General features: G+C 41.5%; 2 protein-coding genes and 2 pseudogenes across 2 annotated transcripts; 1 reads left to right on the forward strand and 3 right to left on the reverse strand.

The window, feature by feature from the left end:
• Positions 1 to 735: 735 nt before the first annotated feature.
• On the forward strand, positions 736 to 2808 carry LOC139883251 (uncharacterized; annotated as a pseudogene).
• Positions 2809 to 7502: 4694 nt separating this feature from the next.
• LOC139883252 (uncharacterized) lies at positions 7503 to 9897 on the reverse strand. The gene is made up of 3 exons (XM_071867460.1): positions 9825 to 9897; positions 8856 to 9065; positions 7503 to 8221 (listed from the first exon to the last, which is right to left on the reverse strand). The coding sequence occupies exons 2-3, from the start codon at positions 9058 to 9060 to the stop codon at positions 7503 to 7505; spliced, it is 924 nt and encodes a 307-aa protein (XP_071723561.1). The 5' UTR covers positions 9061 to 9065; positions 9825 to 9897.
• Positions 9898 to 15705: 5808 nt separating this feature from the next.
• LOC139883253 (uncharacterized) lies at positions 15706 to 18465 on the reverse strand. The gene has a single exon (XM_071867461.1). The coding sequence runs from the start codon at positions 18463 to 18465 to the stop codon at positions 15706 to 15708; it is 2760 nt and encodes a 919-aa protein (XP_071723562.1).
• Positions 18466 to 24529: 6064 nt separating this feature from the next.
• On the reverse strand, positions 24530 to 26965 carry LOC139883247 (uncharacterized; annotated as a pseudogene).
• Positions 26966 to 27616: the final 651 nt, after the last annotated feature.

The following is a 27616-nucleotide window of genomic DNA, read 5'->3' on the forward strand; positions in this document are numbered from 1 at the left end:
TAGTCTGTACGGTTTAAATGTTTTCCGGTTCTGTCTCTGTGACTTCAGGTTTTACGTCAAAGCCCGCTGACTCGTCCTTGGTCTTTTGCGACGTTGAGATTATCTGGATGCGATGCATGATTAGTCGGTTTGATTGCATGGGGAAATGATAAAGCAACTCAATTAGAGTTTTGTAGCTGTATTTATTGCGCAGTATGCTGTGCCGAAATGAGAAAGCAACTCAATTAGAGTAATTACTGTGCAGTATGCTGTGCCGGAATGAGAAAGCAACTCTATTAGAGTTTCGTAGCCGTATTAATTGCGCAGTATGCTGAGCCATAACAGTTGGCTCGAGTTGGCGTTATAGTCCCTTGATTGCTTGCTATCGTGTTTTGGTAATAGTCGGATTTTTGAGATATCAATTTTCTTTTATCTGACTTTTATTTTTCTTTTGGAATTTTAGTTATCAGGTGGACCGGAGAATATAAACTCGAGATTCAAAGCAAGTTGTGGTAGTACAGCCAGCGGATAGTTTCGTTATTTAGCATCAAGGTAAGCAGTACATTCAACTGAATTAAGTCAGATTCGATTGTCATAACGCTCGTTTTAATACGAATTAGACTTTAATGTTAACCAAAGTGTTTGCAGACTTGATAAGGTGGCTCTACATGGAAGTCAAGCTTGTTTCTGTATCAAGATGCTGAAGTGACCGTGGCTTCCATTCTCAAGCACTACTGTTCTAAAGCAATTCACTACATGGAAGTAAACAAAGAAGAGGCCCTTAAGGCAAAAGAAATTGCTGAGAAGCGATTTGCTGAAAAAGACTTTGCTGCTGCAAAAAGTTATGCCTTGAAGGCTAAAAAGCTGTGGCCTGAACTGGATGGTATATCTCAGATGGTGGCCACTTTCGACATTTATGTGGCTTCTGCAGTACACTTTAATGGTGAGGTAGATTATTATTCGATTCTTGGGTTAAAGCCTACTGCAGATAAATATGCAGTGAAGAGACAGTACAGGAAGTTGGCTGTTCTCCTTCACCCTGATAAAAACAAATGTGTTGGAGCTGATGGTGCTTTTAAACTTGTTTCTGAGGCATGGACTCTTTTGTCGGACAATGCTAAGAGAGGCTCTTATGATCTAAAGAGAAATCAACACTCGGCATCGTTGGTTCACAGCCAAGTTTATCTTCAGTACATGGGGCTGGTTATACAACGCATGGTAACTGCTTCAGTCCACCCACAGCTCAACCTACAGTTGATACTTTCTGGACTGTCTGCACGTCTTGTAAAGTTCAGTATGAATATCTTCGTAAGTACGTCAACAAGAGACTTTCATGTAAAAATTGCCGGGGTATTTTTGTTGCTGTGGAGACCGGTACCGCTCCAGTTACTGGGTCTTTTCCCTATAGTCCTTATACTTATCTCCCCGGTAATGGATATGGAAGCCACAGATCTGATGGCATGTCCTACGTCCCAACAAATGCCACTTATTTTGTGGAAATGGAGTGTCAGGCTATCACACCGGACAGGGCTATGATTACACCTCGAACGTGTCCTTCCAGTGGAGCTCGCCCTCTGGGAGTTCCACTGTAGTTGTTGGCCCTAATGGGTCTACAGCCAAAACAAGTGATGCAGTTAAACCAGCCAATGGTAAGGTTCATAAAGCTAGACACAGAAGCAGTGAAAAGCATGCTACTAGGAATACTCTGGCAGACAGTGGTCCACATATGTCTGGTGGTGTTAATGGATCATCTGGGTTGAACACGGTTAGACCTGACAAACCTGACAAGAGAAGGAAGGTTGTGGTTGGATCCGAGTTTAGGAATGGCTCTGAACTAACAGGGGTAAAGTCGTCTCCAGAAACCAAAAAAGAGTTTGATCCTAAGTTATCGAACTCAAATGAACTTCCAGCTAGACGTTGCTCTGCTATGCCAGCATTTGATGCTAGGAAATTGCTGATGGACAAGGCTAGGACAGAAATCCAGAAGAAATTAGAAGAGATGAAGCAGAAAGCCGCAGCAGCTGCAGCGGCAAAAGAGGCTGCGAGGTTACAGGCTGAAGCTGCTGGTCAGTCCAAGTTAGTTAGTCATTCAAAAGCTAGTAGAAGTGGACCAGTCACGATAACAGTCCCTGACCCTGATTTCCATGATTTTGACAAGGACCGATCTGAGGAATGTTTCAAGCCCAAGCAAATATGGGCTATTTATGATGAAGAAGATGGCATGCCTCGACTTTATTGTCTGATCCGTCAGATCATCTCGGTAAAGCCATTCAAGATCCTGATCAGTTACTTGAGTTCTAAAACTGATTCTGAATTTGGGTCAGTTAACTGGATAGATCGTGGATTTACCAAATCATGTGGTCATTTTAGGGCATGGACCTCTGATGTTGTTGATCATGTGAACATCTTCTCTCATCTACTGAGTAAGGAAAAAGCTGGCCGTGGAGGTTGTGTTTGCATATACCCAAGAAGTGGAGATGTATGGGCTGTTTATCGTAATTGGTCTCCCCATTGGGACCGATCCACACCAGCTGAGGTGAGGCATCAATATGAGATGGTAGAGGTGGTCGATGATTATTCTGAAGAGCTTGGTGTCTGTGTTACCCCCTTGTAAAATTGGAAGGGTACAAGACGGTATACCAGAGGAATACAAGCAAGGATGCACTTAGGTGGATCCCAAGGAGAGAGATGTTATGCTTTTCGCACCGGGTCCCATCTTGGTCTCTGAAGAGAGAAACAAGCAGTAACTTGCCTGATGGCTGCTGGGATCTGGACCCTGCTGCAACTCCTGATGAACTCCTCCACGCTGGAATTGAAGTCCCTGCCTAATGCATCTACACAGAGAGGCAAAGAAGGATCAGGTGGAACCTATACTGTTAGCATTCTTTAGACAAGGTTACCTTAAGGTGTACAAATATTCAGACACATGGCCAAAAGGCCATTGTAACATTAACCCCAAGATGGTTTTCGAGGGTTCTTTGTTGTGCCTTTCTTGACTGTTGACTGTTTGTTCGTGGAAAAATCCACTTTGTGGTCGGTCTGATAACATAGGATACATGCAAGCAAGTGGGTTTTGCCAAAGCCTGGAGGGAGTGAACAGCATTCAAATTCCATCACGGTTGAGAAGCTCCATTCCAGTTATCTGCCGCATTCACCTCAAGGTCCGTAGGAGTATCTACAGCCCTTATTGTTCTGGGAATACTGAAGAATCCCGTCATAGATCTTTATATTTCGAGTTTCACTGACAAGTTTGATTGGGCATATTATGTCATTTTCAATGTCAAGAATTTAGATACCGTTCAGAACTTCGATTACGGATTATTTAAGGTTTATCTGTGTACCAATAGTTGTTGGAGGATGCAGGATCATTTGAATTGAAATTTTAGGGGCAGCAACTCCGCTTCGATTGTTACTATGCTATGATATGTCGAATCTTAGAAGTCTGTCATTCAGTCTGCCGTTAGCTCTTGAGCCATTCATTAGTGATTTAGTGTGCTTTCTTCTTTTTTGAATTAACCCGGATGTCGTCATCTGGCTACAGTTTTCCATGTTCAAATTGAAACTATAGTAGTCTCTTAATTTTTCTTTTTCCTGGAAAGGTAACTTCAGATTCGTAGTTAGAGTTATGACTATTATTTCCCATGAGGCATAGTTCCCCGTCTTTCTTTCGAGTCTTTCAATTCTGCGATTTTTGTGTTCTCTGTAATTGTTCTATGTATAGAGCGTAACTAGTTGAAACCAAAAAAGGAATTTCACATCTCTTGGCAATGGAAAGAACCGCTTGCAAGCATGATTTAGGTACACTTCCAGCAAGAACATTCCTATGACCGATTTCTGAGGAGAAATCGTCCATACATTGGGAAAAGAAAATGAAGTAGAACGATAACGAAGCTCTCTGGTTTGAATTTCCTCCAAGTAAACCTGGAGACCGGATCATGCTGCCTTGGCCCATTGATCTGCATGCATCCGAATCATGGAAGGTAGTCGTAGTGGCAAGAACCATGACCTGCGAATCGAACAGCTTGTAAAGTCAGCAGAACAGTGACAGATTTTTTCGGGATCCGCCCGATGATTACGCTTCGTCCCTTTTAATCGAGAGCACTGATGAGAGTTATGCAGTTGTTGATTTATGGTCATCTGTCTTCTCTCAATCTTTAGAAAGCAAAGTGAAAAGGAAAAAGAAAAGTAAAGCGTTGGGCCATGATATAAGAGTCAGCTCGAGAATGCATGGGATTCCGGACGTGGCCATTTAAAACTCCCAAGGCACGCTCTTCCTGGGCACATGGACTTTTGCTTCTTTTCTCTAGATCCCATGTGAAAGATCGCATACCAGTAAAGCTTTAGCTTCTCGGATCGCCCCTCAGTAGGAAATTAATTATAAAATGTAAAGCGTGATTTGTACACTCTTTGAATTGAACAAACAAAAGAATATCTCTTCTTCTGTAACTTCAGCTACCAAAATCTTCACGCAAGTGGTATTATGCTAGAAGATTATTACTTTCGCTGTCATGACATATGACCCTTCACATAGCGTAGACTACTTTCAATGGTAAACACTCATGTTTTCTAGTTAGATCTGTATGGAAGAACCGATTCGGAAGCAAAGAGAGGAGATCAAGATGCTTACTGGGATCAAGCTCAGTGGTCATGGCGGCGCTGCGGAAGTAGCAAGATCCCCCCGAGTGCTTGAACTTCTGGTAGTATCTGTTGAAGGCATAGGAAACATGCGCCCTCAGAGTGTTGGGGAGATAGCAAGGCTGGTTCACCTGGATCGCGGTGCAATCAACCCCTCCTTGTGCACATGCCCAGTCCAGAGCTGCTTGCAGTTCGTCGTCCGGGGTCTGCTCGTCAGCCACACACCATTGCTCGAACTCCCCAGCTGAGTGAAACGGCACAAAGAACAGAGAAATTGAGATCAGAAGAGGCTCTCTTGTTATGCCTTGCTGTATCAGATGAGCAAATGGAGGCATCAGAGATGTGAATCAGATAGCGGAAGCTCAGTGAGATGCTTGTCTATTTGTCTGGTTTAACTTTACCGGTGTTTGGAAGAGCAAAACGACCGTGAAGGGTATACAGTTTCAAGATCCTTGATTGCCATGAATTTCTTGTGACGCAATATTGAGAAACTCACCTGATTTGTGTGGAACAGTTGCCAAGAAGAGGGCAGCTACCAGAATCCATTGCAGTGAAATCGACATGCCTCTTTCTGGTGAGTGTGGGTGTGTGTGTGTGTGTGCGCGTGGGTGTGTGTGTGTGTTTGAGAGAGAGAGAGAGAGAGAGAGAGAGGGGTTCAGTGGGGACAAATATGTGAGCTATCTCCAGAGAGGTCTTATGGCCACATTCTATTGAAGCTTAGAGGTATCCAGAGCAAGAGTGTCATATTATTATAAGAAGGGCAAGACGCGAGACCAGAGAAAATAAAAAATTTATCAAATTCCATATAACATGGACTCCAGCTAGAAGATTTTTTATATTCCAATCCAAGATTGCGAATTCATTCGGAGAACAATTAGATGCATGTGACAAAGTTATCACCATATTGTCCCTGTACACAGTTCATGAGGAGGTGTTCCCTTTTCAACTTTCTTTAGCACTTGAACTTCTCCAGTTCACATTGATGCGGTTTTGGCCTATTCCTTCTTCTTTCTTATACTATTTTTCCTTTCTAGAAAAATGAATAACCTCACAGCCTGCTAGGGCCAAAATGAACACAAACTTTGTCGCATCGCCAATGTCAAATGCCAACCCCCACTGTAAAGGTGGAGCTTGTGTAGCAGTCACAGGAGAGAAAATCTTGTCGATAAGCTGCCCTTGTATGAACACAACGATCTATATAATGTACATACAGCCTTCCCGAGGTCGTATTATTTACCCATGTCCATCTCATTCTGAGGTAGATGAAATCCGTGGATGAGTTTGCCTCTTCTTTTTACGAGTCGGGCGGACATTCCTTTTCAATGATATCAAAACGGAGATCTTTGCAAAGAAGTAGATGGCAAATGGGATTCTTATCATCTACCTTAATCTCCTACAAACAATGTCCCAGTAACGACTAAATTGCTGTCCGATGTCAGGATCCTATGTTCAACAAAAACATGCGGCTTAAACGTTGTTACAATCCTTTTTGTTGTATGAATGGCCAGTCCTAAATTTTGGGTTCTTCTCCTTTTTTAACCAAACAGGCTTATGCACTTTCCTCGTGTTCGAACTGCCCACCAACTAGCCCCAGGAGATATGCACCTTCATCAGCTCATGAACCTTGGAATATATATAAGCAAGCTTCATTCTGAAAGACATGCTCAAAATCTGCAGTTCAGAAGAACTCACATAGAATAGAGATGGCCTTGTGGCTCTTCATCCTTCTTCAAATTTGTGCTTTCGCCGAATCTTGGCCCACAGGTGAAATTAACTGGATAGACCTGCACAAAGCCATGGCCTACATGAGAATGAAGTCCTACCATGGCTTTGTCATCCTTCTCCAAATTCTAAACACTTACCCCGATGCGCTCCATGGCTCTGATATCGCCTTCATAATGCCAAATTACCAGAAACAATCTCCAAGATTTCATCCTCGGCCATTATCCCCATGCCACTCCTGATGACTCACCTGATTCAATTCCCCAAGGGGACACTCATGCCCACATGCCTTGCCAACCGGATGCTCAAAATCACTAACGACGGAAGGTCAGGCATGTTAGTGAACAACGCCAGGATTGTGAACCCAGACGTCTGTCTGATTCCCTGACTCGGTGCCACGGTATTAGCGACACGCTCATGTCGGACGCTTTCGGTGAGTTGAAAAGGTTCGATAGACGGAACCAAGCCAAATTTGCTGCTGACCGTTTGGCCGAAAAGAACGACTCCCCTCCATTGATCCTGGAATTAGCTTCTAGTAATTTCTGTTCTGTCGAATAAGGTAGACGTGCGTTTTGTCCATGGCAAGCTTAAAACCGTCCCAGTGACGGCGATAAAGTAACATTGACAATAATGCTCACAAGAACTTTCAAACCCGGAACCTTGGACAAACCCACTACTCTGCAAATTTGTGTACTCTTGTGAAGCTTTAGTCTTTTATCAAGCATATTCAACGATTGGAAACGGCAAAGATTCTTTCTTTTTCATTACTTTACGGTGGTGCTACAGACGTGAATGTTGAGGACATATTCCCGGTGGCCTTGCTGTCTCAAAATCTAGTTCTTGCGCAAGCAATCCGGACAGAATAAATCTATCATTTGAGACATTGCTCAAGAAAAAGCAAAGGATCATGGTAGGAAACTGCGGAAATCATCAGGATTCCAATTTTCAGTAAAAGCATGTCCGGTATACCATTTTACAAAGTTCTTGACCCAAAGACGTAAGTAGTTCGTTTGAAATCTAACACTGACCACGCGAGGCCGTATGCATATGTGAGGTTGACTCTCCATTCATCAAAAAGTGCACAACAAAATCAATTAGAAAATTGCACAGTGAGCATCTCATCCCTATCATCAACGACACCCCCAGGGCTGCATCTCCTACATCGCTTAATCACTCAAAGTAGTGCTCTGCAGTAGGCTTTCCAAATCATCAGAGCAATGGCAACTTAAATCGGACTCGAACCGTTTGAGTGAATTTCTGATACCATCACAAGCCCGAACAAAACCCTCTGAAGTTCCTTTAATATTTTCCACCTCCACCTGTAAATCATTGAGATGAGTCAACATTTTCCCTGAAGCCACCATCATGGCCGAGACCTCTTGCGGAGGGTAAAGGCAAGCACCGAGCTCATCGATTTGTACTCCTATTCCTTGGCATAGCTTCAATAAATTCTCCAGAGAATCCACAAAAGCACCACTGTCATCTGAATATTCCATCTTGAGCAAACCTGTGATGACACGTATTAACTCCTTGATGACTGTGAGGGTATCGGACACCACCACAATTGCCGCATTAGCAACTTTCATCTCTTCAGGTGATAAGTCATTGCCTATGTCACCTTCACTTGAATTATCATCAACTTGAGTCTCGCCTTCCTCTTTTATAGAGGAGACATCAGAAGTTTCATTACTGGGGTCCAGGCAAGCTGGCTTGAGCTCTTTCATCTCGCGAATGACATCTTTCATGGTAACTGCAACCTGCGACATGGCTCGCCCAATTGCAGTTATATTTGTTGCTGGAGCTTTCTTAAGAGCAGAACATGCCTCCCATACTGTACCAACTAGCACTGGAATGGAAGCCGCCTGTTCCTCACCATTGCTAGAACCTGTTGATAAATGAGTTCTAAAATATTCAGACTATTACCATAGATTGCAGGACAACATGCACAAGTGAGCTAGTTAAGCGAAATGTGCAAGTGCCAAAGACCCACCAAAAAAAAAAAAAAAAAAAATTTGTGCTTCTGAATTCGTACCCTTATATACTAAAGAAAAAAATATGAGGACAACTGAAAATAACATTAGGCATTTTCAGATGACCCTGCTTTCAAAAACAATTCTCAAAACAATAAACTATTTAACAGTTAGACAAGCAAGTCTACATTGATATATGTCTTTGGAAACAAAAACGGTTCCTAAAAACAGCTTCAGACAAGCTCTTAATTTCTTTCATATGAATGTACCCATGTAACCCTTTCCTGGAATTTTCAATTATCTAGTCCATGAATCCCATCACAAGGTACTTTGCATCATTGTCACCTCTCCGGGAACTCAACAAGTTTTCCTAATGGGACAGAACATCAAATAAATAAAGGCTCAATAGCGAATGCCATGCTAAATCAAGACGTTACCGGCCTTAGTCTCTCAATCATTTTATCAAGGACAGGAACTCCAAACCTATCCATTGGGTGTAGGATGCATGAATATGAGAGAGCGAAAGAAAGAGATGTGACCAGGATTTACCATAAGAATGGACAGATGTGCTGAGCAACTTAAAGCTACAATCCACAACTTTCTTCACCGCTTCATGGATATTGGAAGAAAGAGTCGGTCCAGCACCCACCATGCTTCCATGGGACAACAGCAGAAAACCCTGAAGTGCATTAAAGTATGTTGTCATGCTTTCCTCCATTGCTTTAGCTTGAGGTTTTTGTCCCATCCACAACATTCCGACTGCACAGTCAAAACAGGCACCAATAAGTATGAAAGAACCGATATCGTTTGCTCCATAAGAACTGACTTCCATCACAAAGCCTATTGGTCAAGACCTACTCAAGATACTAGCAAAAAAAGTTTGTCCTCTTTCTTTCTTTAAAAAACAGATAGCTTGTCCTTTGAAAACCACAATGATGATATATGTCATTCCAGCACTTTTCTTGACAATTCCCTTTCCGCATTTAGATGTACTTGTACTGAATTTATAGATCATTTCACCAGATAAAATCCAGCCCTCTCCATGCATGTTATCATCTTACCCTTCAACCATTACTCGAACCAATTCAGTCTTTGGAAAAACCCAAAGGGTGAAATAAAATTTGCCAAAGTTCCAAGACCCGCAATGAATACTAATGTAGACAGCAGCCTAAGGTAGAAAGATGGATTTGCAGACAGACTCCATACACCATCAACTAAATCTACTTGAAAAAACAAATGACGGGTTCATCCTGAAATGTTGAGAGAATGACGCCCCCCCAAGTGCACAAGAAAAGGAACAGCATAGGCATAGACCAGAAAGGCCCATGCTGAAGGGAAAGTATCGCCACCACAACCATACATACGTATCAAGAAAACTACGAGGTCACCGATCATCATCAGAGCAAGCAAAGAGAAAGAGCACGTTCACGAGCTGCCAACATTGACAAGAATCACACGGAAGCAGAAATTACGAGCTCGCAGAAAGTGGACAGACAGAGACAGAGGAAGAGACAGTACCCACAGTGGCTTGCTTGGAGACTTGGTCACCGAGCTTGACGACCTCTTCCCAACTCACCCGTTCGAGAGAACCAGAGGGTTTTTGGCTCAACACCTGCACAGGGTTTACGCACGCAGACACCCATGCGATCCGCCATCGTTAAGGAAAAGAAGGAACCCAAAAGAAAAAATCGAATCTTTTTCTTGGAAATGGAAGAGAGGAGAGAGAGGAGAGTGGACCTGGAAGGTGTCGTGGATGTTGTCGAGGTGGGTCTTCAAGACGCGAGCCAGGTGCTCGTGCTCTCCCCCTGCTCCTCCCATTCTCTCTCTCTCTCTCTCTCTCTCTCTCTCTCTCTGTCTCTCTGTATGTCTACTGGGAAAGTTAGGGCATGGAGTAGTGATGGTGATGATGGTGGCTGCATATATAGAGCCATGTAAACGTGCTCCAGGTTCGGTTCATCCCGGTTAATCTCCAATTTGATCAGTTTTTTTACTTGATTTGAGAGGAAAGCTTTTTCGATAAAATACAGAATGTGATCAATTAGTTTAGTTTTTTTAAGAGATAATTAGTCTTAATTATAAACATATTCATCAAATCATACTTAACAATAATTATAAGGTATGACTCTTAAATAACATTATCATTAAAATTATCCTTACCCACTTTTCTTCATATTGTAATCATTTTGTTTGAGCGTCTCCTTCTATTTTGATAGTATCGCAAATAAGTTTTCAAAGTTATAATTATATTATCGTAAAAATTAATCCACTTTTGTTCATCATCTCCTTATATCTTGTTAGTATAACGATCTGAGTTTTCAGAGTTATAGAAACATAAAGTCTGATTCAAAACTGAGTGTGGATCCTTTCTTGTTTGGACTCAATATATATACTCGAGGTATGCTCATTTCCGAAGGAGGCAAATTACTCTAGAAGGGTTCTTATGTGATGCCTTCTCTTGTCCTTACAAATGGGATGTCCACATTGAGATCCAAATTAGATTGCCTTCCTCAGTTTCTCCAAAGGCTACCTACAACATCAGGTTGCACCTGCAACTTTCTCTGTTTCATCCATACTATGAGGTAGTCACACACTCCAGAGCAGGAAGTCCGTGATGATCGGCTATTTGTAAAATGATCGATGGTGACTGTGCTCCTTGGGTAGAAAGAAAGAAGAGGAAAGGAAAGGAAAGGAAAAAAAAGAGGAGAACAAGTCTTGAAATGAACAAGAAAACGAGCCAATCACAAAACCGCCGAACACGTATTATTATTTGCCATTGTATATGTATTGTTATCACTTATCCCCCTCTGTTCACGCAGCATATAATAAAGAACAAGGATACAAGATGTATTGATTTCCTCTAAAGATGGAGAGAAGTATCGACGTCTGAATAATCAGGACTTCTAAACGAAGTCGCAGACGCTGCATTTGGCCATATGTCAGGAGATGGCATCGTGTTCATGGTCCGAAACTTGCCGTGGCTCCGCTGCGGGTGCGAATTGAGGCCTGGCGAGAGGAAACAATCTTCAGGGGCCGGTCTTGATGGGAGATGAGGATGACTCGTCTCATACTGGAAACAAGCCCTGGAGCGGTCGGGGCTCACGTTGTAGTTGGGCTGGACCGGTTCTGGGAACCATCTCATGTGCTCCCTCTGCTCTCTCCTCTCCTTGGCTCTCTGAAGCTCCTTGAACCTTTCTTGAAGTAAGGCCAGGGAGGACCGGACCATCTTCGTATCGTCGCTCTGCCTCGCCATTGTCGGAGGGGTTTAGAAATTCTTGTGATTTCTTGGCCTCACTCCTTGAAAGCGGAGGCTGAAATATAAGGGGAGGATCGGCAGGGTGGAAACTAAGTCCAAGAGCAAAAATTCAAGATTCCGGTGGAGGTTCATGGAGGGAATGAGGAGGCAAAATGAATTCTTGTTGGGGGTGGGGGGGTGGAGGGAGTAGCTGCAAGAGGAAGAGTCCAAATGAAGATGGAGCGAGCATATTTGGAGGTGCCTCTGCAAGGGAATAAGCAGATTCTGGGTGGTTGTCACAGCCATCTAATTTTGTCATCAACAACCCCCCTAGCTTCGGAGAAAGAGCACTTTTTTGTTCAAATAGGGAATTCATTAATCCTATTTATTGGACTGGTTCTCTTGTTTTCTTCTTCATTCTGGATTATGAGAGAGAATGCATGAGATTTGATGGGGTCCTTGAGAAGGAGACAACAAACATAGTTTTTAAGTGTGTCATCTTCTGATTAGAGCCATGCTTTAGGGACGTGAGGAGTGAGGCCTACCATTATATGGCCTCTTTCGCTTGTTGCCGTCAAGAGCATCACCTGAAAAGGCCAGAGAAATGAACCAGCAGGGCTTGGAATGGGGCATATGGTATAGGGCCTCTGCAGAATACACGTGAGACGTGAGATCAGAATGTGGAGAACCAAGTCGTGAAAATCAAGGGTTGGAAATAGATTTTTTTTTTTTTTTTTATCAATGTCACTAGAGATGAACCAGAAGGCCGGAAACCAAACAGATGACATAAGAAGTTACCGTTCAACCATATCTTGGATAAATTGCAGTTCAATGCAAGAACTAACGCGTTCCTTCTTTCATTTCATCCTTGTATGGATAGATTACCCGATTTTCTCTTGACAAGAATGGGGAAAGAGAGCACTATGTAAGAAGTCGAGAGTCATTGAAAACTCAACTGAGGATAACTCGGTACGGACTCCGACACTGACTTCAGAAGTTTAGTCCCCCTGAAGAATTGAAGAATGCATGACCACAAGGCAGCCCAAACATTATGGGCAAAAGAAGTTCACAAGTAGCACAGGGAACAAGCTTAGATAACAGAATGCGTTCTCACTGGACAATTTTTACTCACTTTGAATGCACAATGTTTGATCAGTAGAGTACCAAAGGGTACCACCCTATACAATGATACAAAACTTGAAACAAATTCTGATGACAACTCTATCTCTGTGACACAAAAGCCCAGGAACTTCATCAACCTATCTTATCGTACACTAGACTTCTGATTCTCAAATACCCCTCAGATCACCCAAATGGACAACCTTCCCAAAATTGAAGAGTAGATTACTAGTGCTTGATGCACCACTTATTTGCATAACCTATAATTGAATAAAGAATAGGAGAGCCAACTCAACAAGGAAAACCACCATCCTTACTAAGGAGCACCTTTATAAAATTAGACCAGAATGCAGTGATTATTTTCCTGATCACTTCTTTTACCGAGGCTTGACTAGGATGATTAAACATCTACCAATGTACAATAAAGAATTCATCACTGATGATGATTTGAGCTCTACTTCTCCTCCTCCTCCTTGTCCTCGTCGTCCTCGTCGTCCTCCTCCCCTGCTTGTCTCTTCTTCTTCTACAGCAGGGCCGCATAAACTGTACTTCATTACCTCAACATTCATCTCTGCTGTCTGCCAGGCAAGAGGAAAGCTTCAAATGGCCAAGAAACACAGTTTCATCCCGCAAAATGGAGGCAAGTATGTCAACATTCCCATATCTAACCTTGATTTCCATCTGGCATGGCAAAGCTATACTGAAATTTGCACGATTCCGCAATTGTGCTGAAATGGACAAATGAAGGTAAGGCACCATATTGTTCAGTTTACATTGTAATTGTGGTGTACTATTGGCAGAGCCACTCTGGTGAATATATATTGTTGCAAACATTTCTCCTCCAAAATGTTAACCCTGAATACTTCCTTCTTGAGCTTAGCAAAAAGAGCTTATAGAAGTGAGTCATACAAAACCAAAAGCGACCACAAAAGGGATGAGAGACACTTAAATTGAGGTAAAAGAAGGAAGAGAGTAAAAAAACTACTTTTGGGAAAGAGATAATTGCAGATCTTTGACATTGAAATCAAGAACATCTACTAGGATTAATCATACTAAAAACTATGCAATCTTCACCACTACTAATATTACAAACTCTACCATCTTCTCTAAACAAATCTGAACTTGAGATGGCATAAACTTCAACTCGCAGTAAAAGACTGGGTTAACAATGATAGAAGCATTGCTTTAGACAAGAAAATTCATCTTAAAAGTATGAGAAGTCAAAAACCAACCATTAAAACCTCCACTGTGCTTCACTATTTGTGAACTTATAGCAGAAATACTTCAAAAGCAAAATGGAAAACTTTCAAGAGCAAACATAAATTTCATTTGAAGTGAAGTCAGCAGGTACTTATATTCTCTAATCTACAAATCAACTATTCAAAAGATGTATCTAAAGACATGAGTGTCCATAAACTTGGGATGAGACATTTCATAAACCGGTTAATAGCCAAATATTTCCTATGAAGAACCTGTAACAGATCCTGCTCTCTACTCGAACTTTGGACCAGGACGGTTCATTATAACTTAGGTCAACCGTGTGCTGAAGTAGTAGAATGTGTTAGCTTCTTCATTTCTCCAGTATATAAATGCTCACAAGGAAGCCATATCAGGTACTTCACTAGTCCTGCTGCTTGAGAAAGATGGAGAATTTGTTTACATTGCTGCCCTGAGGTCCAATCAAACAAGGGTGTAATAAGAATATTCCACAAGGCTCAAACTGCTAAAGGCAGTCTGTGGCAGGATTGAGCAGGGTCCTTTGAAATTCTATAACTCAATTATCAGGTCTGGCCAGGTGCAAAACTCAAAAGTTTTCCCTAACTCAATCATCAAATGCAAATCCCTGATGAAGTACGGATAAAATTTAGGGTTGGCCAGAACCTAGACAGAGTAAGAATAATATTTTGGGATTGGGCAACAATCGATGGGCTAGGCTAGGTACTATAGAAGAGCCGATTGTCCAAATCACACTTATGATCACTTCAGGTCGGCCCGCCAAATGAAACAATACTTTTTCCGAGTCTACTTAAACAGTGGACTTGAACGCTCAAAATAGTCACATACATTGTCTGTAATTCAGCCAATAGTAACTGATTCATTTTCCATGCAGGGGCCAGGCACTCACAAAGTCACTCTAGAAACCTGTGCTCCATCTTTTTCAGTGTATAAAGAAGTTCATTTCATTTCATACAAGAAATTCACCAGCCACTATCAGAGATATTTTTCCTGGATAGATAACAACTATCAGACATTTATGCTTTAATTTATTTTCTGGTCTTCTTCGGCATCAAATTACATATCTCAGCATTTACTACATTCCAGGTTGTCAAGACAAATGTTAGATGTTTAAGGTCTTCTTATAACATGCACAAATTGTTTCCAATTGCAAAAGATGCCCGAGAAACATCAATAAATTTGAATGCCTCCTAGTGACCAAATTGTACCACATAAAAGTAAAAGTATTAAATTGCACAATCAGAAAATTTAGAATATTCTTTTTTTTCCTTTATCAGCAAAATTTGGCCAGACAAAAGAATAAGCGCACAGTTAGGGCCCACATTATGATGCCCAATTTCTCAAACTTAGCTGGTAAAAAGTAGACATGATTCTGAAGGTCAAGATAATGGGTGCATCATATGAATATATCTCGAGGAGCATGATACCTGTAATATGACACCCACCTTAAGCCAGTGCTTGACATAGGGCAACCGTTCCAAATCTAGCTTGACCACAATCACCTCTCCAAGATATGCAAGTTTCTCCAATCCTATCAATTTGTTGCAAAGGAGGCAGATGTGTGGTTCACAGAATTGTCAGGTGAACTACAGTTAATGAGAGGATTCAGATGTTTGTAAAGAGAAAATCCCAGAGTCAAGTAGACACAGAAGGCAGAAGCAGAAGTTACAGCTTACCAATTATCCAGAATGTGGTCGCGATGAAAATTAGAAGCAGCTCCATGCCAAAAAGCAAAATTACTATGGCCAGCTGGGCTCGCGGAGTGGGCAGCACTGTCATCTCAAAGAACCTCCCTTCTGGTGAATGCTGATGTTACAGTGAGACAATCTTATTTTTCTTGCTGTACCCAAAAGCTTTCATTTTCTCAGCTATGCAATCAGCTTCTTCTGACTTGTCTATTTTGGACAGTTCTCTTGCCAGCATTGTGTATGTATGAAAGCTAATTATGTAATTTTTGGATTCTATGATGTGGAGGAACTCCATGCAGAAATCTGTATTTCCTTGCTTCAGCAAGCCATCAATTAATACTGTCCAAACAATCTCATCTACATTCAACTCTTTCTCAAGCATCCTCTCAAATAATGCTTTTGCCTCACCAAAGCGACCTACCCTGCATAGAGCAGAGATGAGAGCCTTAAATGTCAACAGGCAACACTCAAAGCCTCTAACTGCCATCAAATCAAAGATTCTCAAGGCAGGATCAACTTGGGAATCTCTACAATGCGAAATTAACAAAAACTGATATGCCTCCTTGTTGGGATACAAGCCTTTCTGCTCCATGTTTTCCACCAACTGATCTGCCTCTGCACATCTACCTTCCCTACACAAGCCCTTTATTAACTCACTGTACATGTTGGTTGTGGGTTCACATCTGATCTCAGACAAGCGATTCAAGAGCACAAACAAGTTGATGGTAGAGTAACTCTCATCAGAGACACTAGTGTAAGCAGCTTCCTGTTGTGCAACAGCCTTTTCTGAGAACAACTGGCATTCCTTTTGCAAACCTTTAAGCAAAACAGCAAAAGTTCGAAAGTTCGGTTCACAGCCTCTAGCTACCATAAGCTTAAAAAGCAAGAATGCATAATCTAGTTTGCCAATCATGACGAATCCATCAATTAAAGAGGTGAATGTTATGTGGTCAGGATAAAAACCCTTCCCCTCCATCTCTTCCAATAATTTCTCAGCACTCTCTGGCTTACCCACCTGACACAAGCCAAAAATCAGTGAACTGTAAGTTAACAAATTCGGCAAGCAATTTCCTCTTTCCATTTCATGAAAAATCTGAAATGCATGGTCGATCCCTCCATTTCGAGAGAGCCCATCAATTAACGATGTATAGGTTATAACATTTGGTTGAAGTCCTTGATCTTCCATCATACTAATTAGCTTTTCAGCTTCAGCACTGCGATTTGCTTTGCTCAAACCACTAATAATGGCATTGTATGTTTCAATACTAGGCAAGCAATCTTTTTCCCCCATCTTATCAAATATGTGCAAAGCATTATCTACCTTCCCCTCCTTACAGCATCCATCAATCAAAGCAGTGTAAATGACATGATTAGGACTGATCCCCTGTCCCACAACATCATTGAAAAGATCAAAAGCTGAACTTAACTTGCCAGCTCTACAAAACCCAGTTATCAATTCACTGTACGTCCACTCATCTGCTGCACATCCATTCTCCTTCATAAAATACAATAGTCTAGTTGCATTGTTAAGTGAACCCTGTTTGAGGTACCCACCAATGAGTGTATTATATGTTATCACATTTGGAAAAGGACCAAATTTGAGCATCTTATCAAAAAGAACCATTGCTTTGTCCATCTCATCAACTAAGCATAAACCCCTTATTATTTCATTAAAGGTCTGAATATTGGGTGCACAACCAAGTCTGTCCATCCTACGAACAATTGTCGATGCATCATCAAATCTTCCACTTAGACATAGCAGATTTATTAAGGCATTGAACGTGATAGTGTTTGGCTTCAGACCTAGCTTCAGTATTTTATGGTACATTCCAACTGCCAATTCATACAGTCCTGCATCAGAGAACCCACTAATAAGAGCTGTATAAGTCTGAATATTTGGACTGCAGCCTCTCTTCTTCATGCTATGCACAAGCTCCATTACTTCTTTCACTCGTCCAACCTCACATAAAGTGGTGATCGGAACCGTGTAAGTATAAACAGTTGGTTCGATTCCTTTCTCAATCATTTCATCGAGCATATAAAGTGCCTCACCCACCCTTCCTACCTTGCACAACCCATTGATCAGATTCGAATATGTAACAGAATTCGGATCACAACCCTCCCTGGTCATCCTATCAAAAACCTCAAAAGCCGAATCTATATCCTCATTCCTACAATGCCCAAGAATCAAGGACGTATAAGTAAAAGTATCTGCACGCATGTCATACTGAAAAATCTTACTGAATATCAACATAGCTTGTTGAACCATGCCCTTCCTACACAACATATTAATCATCGTGTTGAATGTCAATAGACTAGGTTTAATACCATCATTAAGCATCTGAGTGTACGTGTTTTGAGCTAAAGCAATCATCCCAAACTTTCCCAGCTGCAACAAAAGAGTATTATAACTGTACAACGTCAAAGCAAGACCCTTTCTACCAATCTCATTCAAATACTCAAGAGCCCGCTTCAGCTCCTCCTCGCTTCTACAAGCCTGGATCATCATGATCCTAACCTTATCCGCGGGCGCCAAATACCGATCCCGGACAAGCCTATCCAACATCGACACAAAGCAGCGCGCATCGTGTTTGTAGAAATGCCGCTTAGACATCCAGAAAAAGAATTGCAGGGCGGAGCCGGTGTTATCATGCCATTGCACGATTTCGGACACATGGTGGGGCTTCAACTCCGCGCTGACACGGAGGAGCTCGGGATTCTTCTGCCAGTGGATGACGCGCAGAAAGCTCAAAACTTTGGACACCAGACCGGCGGGAGAGCCCGTTTCCGAGGAGGAGCAGAGCGGGGACCTGGGATTGAGCGCGGAACGAAGGCTTTGCAGGTGAACCAGAGATGGGTTATTGGGTTTGAGCGGGTTTAACATGGCGGGCGATTCGGGTTCATGGGTTCGTCCCGTTCTTGAAGTTCAGCACGAAGAATCCGGACTGGCGGGGCGGTTTGCCAGAGCTGTCGTCGATCTTGGGAAATGGTAACATCCGGATCTTGGGTTTGGACTTGCGCTTGGTGGGTTTGCGTAGATGGGATTTGAGTACGTGGACATTGCAAGATGCTGGGGACGTGGTTACAGCGACGCCACCAGTGCCTGGGATTCGCTTATATGTTGTTGCCCATGAGAGAGGACCAGGACCAGCAGGTTTCTCTCTCCGGGAAGGAAGGGAGGAAGGACCGGTCTAGTATTCCGGACGATGGCCGGCCGGTCATCCCTAGGGTTGCTCCCAAGTCACCAAGCAGTAAAACAACGTGAAACAGAAATTTCCCATTCCTTCCTAAAGATTAATATCATTAATCTCGAAAAATACTTCAGAAGCATCTCTGGTCTGAAAACCGATGTATTGATTTTCGTCTCGAAAAATACCTCGTACCATAGCTACATGACACATTTCCACTAAAGATCTCAAATTAGTACTCCTAACATAAGTCTATCCAATAGCCCCATTAAAATAGTTATAAAAGCACCATTTTATGATTTTTTGTACGATGAAAATTAATTTGAGAGAAATCAGCCATAATAACAATTTGAGTAAATGTATCACGAGTAGGGATGAGCATAGCTTCATAATAGAATTTGGAATCTAAAAACCAAACCAATTAGAACTAATTTGATTTTAGGTTCTAAGGTATACATAATAGATTTCAATTTTAAAAAATTGTGAAATTTATTTCGACGGATAGATTTCATGTTCTAAGTTGGTGGAACTTGGAACAAGGAACAATTTTTTGCATTTTTATCGGTTTATATCTCCATGTGATCTTGCGATATTTCATAGTGTTCGATAATGAGCGTATAATTTAGAATCATTAATCTGAGCTTTAATTTGATAATTGAGACTTTTATTTTGTTAATATTTATGTGTCTAAATATAAGTTATGATTAATAAATTATAGCAACAAGTAGTGATCATTAAATGCGATAATTTACTTCAATCAATCAATTAATAATACAAATGAAAATTAAGTAGACATTGAAACTTAGGACAGAGTAGGTTCTAAGTTTCCAAAAATAAAAAACATATTCTAAAGGATAGGTTTTAAGTTCTATGTGAAATATATACTATTCGAAACCTAGAACCATTCACCCATAATCACAAGTATATCAATTTTGGATTTTTTGTGATTGGATAAATGCATCATTAAGGTACCAAGTTGTGATTTTTAATGATATAAACATTTCTTATTCTCCAATAAAATTTGAAAGTATAGATTTTACTTCGTTACTTTCTTTAAATTATACTCTTTGAGTTCCCTTTAATGAAAGAATTCTATAGACCTTTAAAAGCAACTTATTCTTAATGTAAATTCTCATATAAATTTTTCGCGATTTTTTAAATTCGAATAATATTATAAATTCTTACGGCAAAGTGAAAAGTACCAGTTCTTATTATTCATAAGTCCAGACAAATAATCCCAGTGATGTGGATATGAATTATTTTTGGTAACCAATAATCGTGATTATTCCAAAGTCTGAAAAAGAAGTTTATAAGTTATATTCATCGCTCACCAACCAACAAAGAGAGTGGGAGACTAAGTCCACTTGCAAGCCAAAAGCACAATCCCATCAAGAACAATGCAAACCAATACAGCTAACGAATAACAATCCCAACATATCAGAAGTGACCAATCTGCCGCTAATACCACAAGATCCACCACCAAAAGCCTACAGAGATTGATACAGCAATCCTCCGATAGCAGCAACGAAGCACCAGGGTAAGCTCAAATTTCAGTTTAGCAAGCGCTGCATGCATAATCTCCTCTGCAGCTCGGTAGTAATTCCACTGCTGAAGTTCGTCGCACCCCAAAACAATGTTTAACTGTACATCTCACAGATCGAATCACAGCATCCACGGGAAGAGAAGTCTGAGAATGCTGCTTGGACTTTTTAGCTCGCCCAATCTAATAGATACAGCAACTGCAAACCAACTTTATCAGACCCTCATGAAAATCTCCGCTCTTAGGGGACTGCTGGAACCAAAGCTAGCTCACCATTCCAATCACCAGTATTACGATGAATGTAACACTATCATAGAGCTTAATCCCTTTCCTGATGTGAACAACCACACTCAAAGAAGAGATGGGACCTAGTATAAATCACAATTATTAGAAAGGAGATATAGAAAATGAACATAACTTGTGGACGACCACTTGCCAATCCTCTTAAAAAGTAGGCGACTTTTCTAGTATGGCAAGCCATGCGAGGAAAGAACCAAAGCAAATTATGCCAATTAACTTTATGGCCTCTGTTTCATAATGATATTCAATTCAACACCGGGAGTAAACAACTTAGATGCTAAAGATGAGCAAATGACTTTAACATCCATGGAAGAGTTGGGAAATATCAGACGACAAATAGCTCTACAAGATCTTCAGATCTAGCATTTGGTCAACTCCATTCAGACTTGCAAGTAACAGCCACTGCTTTGGCATATTTGGAAGAGTAGGATCATATTCATGTACCTCTCACAGGATATATATATCCTGAGGTATCCCATTGGGATGCCACAAATCATTCCACAACGAAATAGACTCTCCTCCCTTCCCAACTGGATCTTCGATATGGGGTTTCAAAATATGCCTCACCTTCATCATTTTCCTCCAAGCTTAGGTGGCATCTGTAGGAGAGCTCACAGACCAGATACGACCCTGGCTAAGAGGGTAACCATATAGCCAAGAATCCATAAGCGGCCAAACTCCATGAAATTCTCCATAAGCACCTTAAAATACAAGCAAGATTCCATCAATGCCAAGACCTCCTTCATATTTGGGAGACAAAGAAAATGCCATTTAACTGTAGCATCTACTCTGGCTTCTGCCATGAGCCCTGCATTTTTGCTCCACAAGCTTGATAACCTCCTTTGGCAACAAGAAAAGCTGATACCAATAGTTAGTAAGACTAAAGATGACAGACTTAATTAGTTGCGCTCGACCAGCAAAAGACAGCCATTTAACAGTCCAACCCTCAGACCTTGAAGTGATTCCATCTGCAATATTATGCAAAGTCTGCCAGAAAATGCAACGCCCGGATATTTAACAGGTGATAATCCTCCTTTCTTGATCCCACAGCAAGCTATTAATTTCTCCACTTGCTCAGTAGTACAACAGAAGTATAAACCTCAGCTCTGGAGGATTAATTTTCAGCCCAGAGATGCTTCTGAAGTATTAAAGCAGATGAATTTCTCTCAAGAAAGCCACGTCACCTACAAAGAACAGCATCTAATCATCGGCAAAGCATACATGATTGAGTTGGATTTTACTACGATAAGGATGAAAACTAAAATCTTTCCAGCCTTTGCAGCATCATTTAACAGCCGACAGAGGACCTCCATGTCAAGGACAAAAAGATAAAGGAGAGAGAGGATCTCCCTGCCTCCATCCTCCATTTGACTACAATACACCCTTAATCTCAGCAACAGTCAGTGGCTCAATGAGAACTGAAGAATCTCATTTCGTGCTGATAAATAAATACCAGAGTAATCATCATCGGGAGATTCCAGACTACTTCAAGAGACAAACTACTTCATTATATGCATCTTATTACAGTCGTCAATCATACATCACAAGGAAACATTATGACTTCCAATAGATTGATTGTACATAACACGAGGCAATGCCTTGAAAGTGACGAGCATTCCTTATCTGATTGTTTAACAAGAGGCACTTGTTAGGAAAACCCTCATTTTACAAAGAAGAGATAGAGCACAACAAGGCACCCAGGAGTAAAATCCTCAATGTATAAAGCCTATGCTAGCCATATATGCCGTATAATATGGCAAAAGACACTTTTCTGGAGTGGAAGCCTCTGACAATTTCCCTCATCACCAATCGTTGCGCTCTTATCATCACCAAATAAACCCACGACTCCAAAAGGATATGGTGCATGAGAAATTGGCCCGAAATGTGCTCCGATTAAGTCCATAATTAATCGCATCTTCCATGAAAGCCAATCATCTTTCCATCAACTTGCAGAAATCAGATAAACTGTCCCTTTTTTGATCCAAACAGTCCGCATTTCTTCCTATTGCTATGGATATAGGAGCTTCGTCATTTCTAATATGGCATGATATAGAAAGTAGGCATTCATTTGGATGATCCAATCTCACCTGCAAGAAATGAAAGAGTTATTTGTGTGTGTGGGAAAATCGGCATATTCACTTCGTTCATTTACAGGAAGAGGAATTTTCGTGGATGGCCAAAAACTGCTATAAATAATATTTTAAGCCTATTTTGGAAAAATGGTCTATCTAAGATATGGTATAAAAGTACAAGTCCATGGTTCAAATTCGGGCACTCTCTTAAGTTTCTCCTGACTACACTTCATGGTATTCTGTGTGTGTTGCTGTACAGTTGTCTCATTGATGCGATTACGTTCATATCATGCCTTACGCTTGTAAGGAAGTGGCTTACGCGTGAGGAAAGTGTTACAACATGGTGTTAAATGATCTGAAATATATTTGACAGGTGGGGCATTTTTCTTGGGGTTAAAAGGGGGGATAAGATTGAAAACATTTGACGAGATTGGGATTAATGTCGTAATTTGCCCAAATTAGAATTAGGGTTCTCTCCAGAAGTGAGAAAGATGCCAGTTCCACTTCAAGAAAACCCAACCAACAACAGAACAGAACGAAAGGAAAAATGGGCACACCAAACACAATGTCGGTTCCTTCCACATGCTCATCATTAGACAGCGAAGATATGCTGGAGATGAGGGTTGCTTACCAACTTCTCCAATATCTGATGCCATTGATCTTTGGACTTGCCGACTTGCCATTGTGGAAGGAACCGAGTGTTTTGAGACCCCAAGGATACTTTCCTGCACAGTGCACTAGACTTTTAGACAACTCCTCGGGACCTTCCTCGGGATCCAGTCCTTTGGCGAGGAGCTTGTCGTCCACTTTGAGAACGTCGAGCAAGTCACCATCTTTCCCAAGGCGACCGTAAATGACTCCAGCCGCCATGGTCTTACCTATTCCTCCTACTCCATGTACCTCGACACAACGGGAGGGAGGTAAAGGAGGAAAAGGGGGAGGAGGGGACATGATTTCTGCCGCGTTCATGGTGATTTGTTGTCAGAAACTTCGTTTGAGAGGTCATATGTATGTGTTCAGTTAAGACATTGGACACAGTGGACAGACTTCTCGTTTACAAAAGTCGTGAAGGCCACCTCCTTTAGCCTTGGCCAAGGAAAGAATGATTCGAAGAACCGACAGGAAAAGAATCCTGTGTCATAGAAAATAAGAATCTGAACGAAAGATAGATAAAGAATCCCTCAAGATGAAGGGAGAACTCATGAAAGAATCCTTAATCACCTCCTTTTCTTCACTTTGGATCCTTTAAATGAAGCACGTAAGAACCATCTTTCGCTAGAGAAATCTCTCTGCCATCTCTCTCTTTCCCTCTTTCTTTCACCTTTGTACTGCTCTATGTTTAATCTTCCACAGCGATTTCGGGGACTTCCAACCGCACCCTACTTTCGACATCTTAATTTTGACCCGCCAATCGGGCGAGATTGAATTTGAGGTCGATATGAATTTAGGTCCTGTATCGGGTCTTTTTCAATGGGTCAAGCTTTGATTGACACAGACCTACTTCTATTCGAGCTGGCTTGTGCCCATTTTTTGGCCCATTTCTCCCGTCGATCCAGAAATAACTCCAGCATTTGATACATAAAGATTTCACGCAACAAGCCATACAGTGTCTTGCACTTTGTTCGCAATGACATGATATTGTTCTTCGAAATTAGGGTAAATGCATTTAAAACATTTACAAGAATTAACAGAAAACGCGCAGCAGGTTATCCGTGCAGGTTGGTGATGGTTCTCCGAGAAGGGACCAACGGAAGCACCTTGCAAGATGCAAAGAAGCCAAAGAGCTTGCTCCTACTTTCACTTTCCTTCTACGAGGCAATCTTGATGTCGGCAAAACCATGTCACGCATCATGGTTCTAGTTTTAGTGAAACAACCCTTGATTGTCTGTTGCGCTTCGCTGCCTTCACAGAGACTATCGAGAGGCACGACGGAGCCCACCACGGCCTCCGGACCTTCTGATCGCCTTTCAAGCATGCCACTGGAAAGAGTAATTGACCTCAGAACATGTAAGGAAACTGATGCGTAGCCTAGAGTGCATATAACATATAAACGGATGAATATGCTCATGTGTCAATTTGTCAAATGTCATTATGCATAGCAAGAAGAGACCAGGAGAATTCTACATGAGGAATACCCGTGACAGCAGATAACATAATTCCAGATCATCACAAGTTATCACCGAATGAGAATATCTGGCTACAGACAAAAAAATTAATCGGAACCACTAACGTCGCCACTACTGAAAAAGATTTGCCCCTACTTAATCTTAGTCAAACGTATTCCCTCAAAGAGATACCTGCCCTCACAAAGGAACTACCCCTAATAAATATGATTCCTGAATATGCATCAAAGTGAAGCAAAAAGATATCCACAGCTCCAAAGTCAAAAACAACACTACTTATCAGTTAAAAAAAAAAGTCCTAAACACCATTCATGGTTCATATTGACGGTGATTTAACATGTGAAGCAAGAGACGCTACTGTCAGGATTATGCATGTGGAAAACAATGAGACCAGAGGGAGGGAGGGAGGGAGGGAGAGGGTGAGGACCCTTAATCCGCCGGAGTTCTTTGCAGAGCGTAATGAAGTCCCCCATTTCATGTGGCACTTTCTGATAAACCGAAGTATCTGCTCAGTAGTGAACGTGGACATGCTGTCCAGATACTCACCATTGATCCCATTTTCTTTAAAAATCTGGCGGTAGCTTCCCAAATTTATTTCTTCTAACCACCTACCAACATCCTGAAAAGCAAATAAGAAATGGAAGAGCCACAGAAGTATCGCCATTGAAATATGTGGCATTTTTGTGAGGGAAAAAAAATTATGTTATCTTGTTTGACCAACCTTTCACTTCGTTATACCCAAGTATTGCACAAATAAATCAAAACTTTTCAGCACAGGGATTTAAGGACACAAGTTTTTCAACTTGAAGATTGTGTCCCAGGCATACAGCCTAACTAATCTAATAATCATAACACCTACATCAAGATTCTTTACACATATCATTACAGAAACATGCGGGCTGAGGTTACCAATGACAAAATCAGATAAATTCTAAACCTATTGGTAAGACCTTCGCGTTTCATCCAAGTTCAGTCCTCATAAAACTTATCTTCAAACCAATTTGACAACCAAGGTCATCTCCTTTGCCAGATTTAACACTCAAGAGTAGAGTTATGATCCTTGCAAAATTTCCAAATGAACCATCGATTGCTCCAATTTAGGTGCATGACAGGGCAAACCAACCACACATCCTGTCAGCAGTTAATTTTGGTTTTTCTTGCACTCAAGTTCCAGTTTGAGCAACAGTAGAATGAACTGAAGTAGATATATCTGTCGCTGGAAAATCACAACTTTTGCCATGCCAAACAAAAAACTGTGATTAGCTAATCCAGAGACCTACTAAGTCGCTCTGCTGATTAACCTCATGGGTGAATGGAGGAATTCCCCTATTTCTCATTAGGAGTCCCTTAATCACTCCATTATATTGCTTGTCTGTCCGACAGAGAGGATTAAATTTGAACATTCATGACAAACTTGCAGGCAGATTATGTCTATCATGCAAAGAAAATTTGGATTTGTAGAGTCTAAAAACCCAAGCATCTTGCGACGTAGATAGTAATGCTTCAAAGATATTGGTAGAGCGCAAACTAAAGCGCCACAGATTAATGATGGCAATCCATTCAATTGTTGTGCCAGTGCTTTACTTTTGCATCAATTACTTGTTGTAATCACAACACTATAAATGCCTATATCAAACTGCTGCTAAGAAAATGGGCTCTTGAAATCCAAAGGCATCACCTGTCCTGGAATTCGCATTAGGTATGGTGCTCCAACAAAACCATTTGATGATCTAGAGTCAGGTGCAATAGGGTGAGTGTAGAAGGCCAACATGACAAGCGCAGTTTATAGACAAATGCTCTCATTTGCTTGCGACATCACCAAACCAAGAAATCCCCCCAGTGCAAACCGACAAATGAAAATTCCGGTTCACTAATCACTAAAAATCCAAATTCCAATTCCTTGTATAAGGGCAACATCTCGAAATGAAAGAAACAGAACTTCTTTTCTTCTCGGAAGGGAAAAGAAAACGAGAAGAATCCAGAACCCAAAACTCTCATGGACATGAAAATTTATACCATGTCTCCCAAAAGACAAGAAAAGAAGAGAAACTGCAGGCAAAGTCAACCAAAAAGCTAATCAATCAAGAACCCTCAGAAAAATGAGTACCTCAACAGTCCAGATGAAGAAATCGAGAGGCTCGGGCGACTTCGCTTTCCTCATTTCCCAAATCAATTCTACACGACGAAGATCACAACATCAATTCAAGCCCCAACCCTTCACTCCTGGAACGACATGATGAAGACCAGCAAACAGCAACAAAATCAATACCCAGTATTCATGGGCAACGACACATCCAAAATCAGGAAAGCAAAAACTCAAAAACAGAAACCACCCCACAAAATTAAAACGAGGAGGCAGTGAAAAAAGCCTCCAGCCGTTTTCGTTTCGTTTCACATACACTCCCCCCTCTACATTTCTCATCGCTCTGCAACAGCCAAACAGCAGCTGGGAAATCAAAGAAAAAGCAAGTACAGAAAGATCAGTCAACTTACCTTGACAGTTGAATTCTGGGAAGCTTTCCACATTTGGGACTGAAAGAATCCAAGAGAAAAAGAGACCGAGAGAGAGAGAGAGGAGAGAGAGAGAGCAAAGGGAAGGCGCAAAGGAAGGAAGAGAGAGAGAGAGAGCGATGCACGCACAGAAGCTCAACGCTCGTGCGTCAGCTTGTGCTGTACGTGTACGTGGTCAACCCATACGAGTCCTCCATCCATCCTCTTGTACTGACAGGTTCACTGCGTATCCATGAAATCGTGACGCAACCTCGTGAACATGCAGGCTCCATTTAGTAAATCCGCAGTTTACTGAAGATGC

The sequence above is a fragment of the Rutidosis leptorrhynchoides genome, unplaced genomic scaffold (genome assembly GCF_046630445.1).
Source record: "Rutidosis leptorrhynchoides isolate AG116_Rl617_1_P2 unplaced genomic scaffold, CSIRO_AGI_Rlap_v1 contig374, whole genome shotgun sequence".
Taxonomy (NCBI): domain Eukaryota; kingdom Viridiplantae; phylum Streptophyta; class Magnoliopsida; order Asterales; family Asteraceae; genus Rutidosis; species Rutidosis leptorrhynchoides.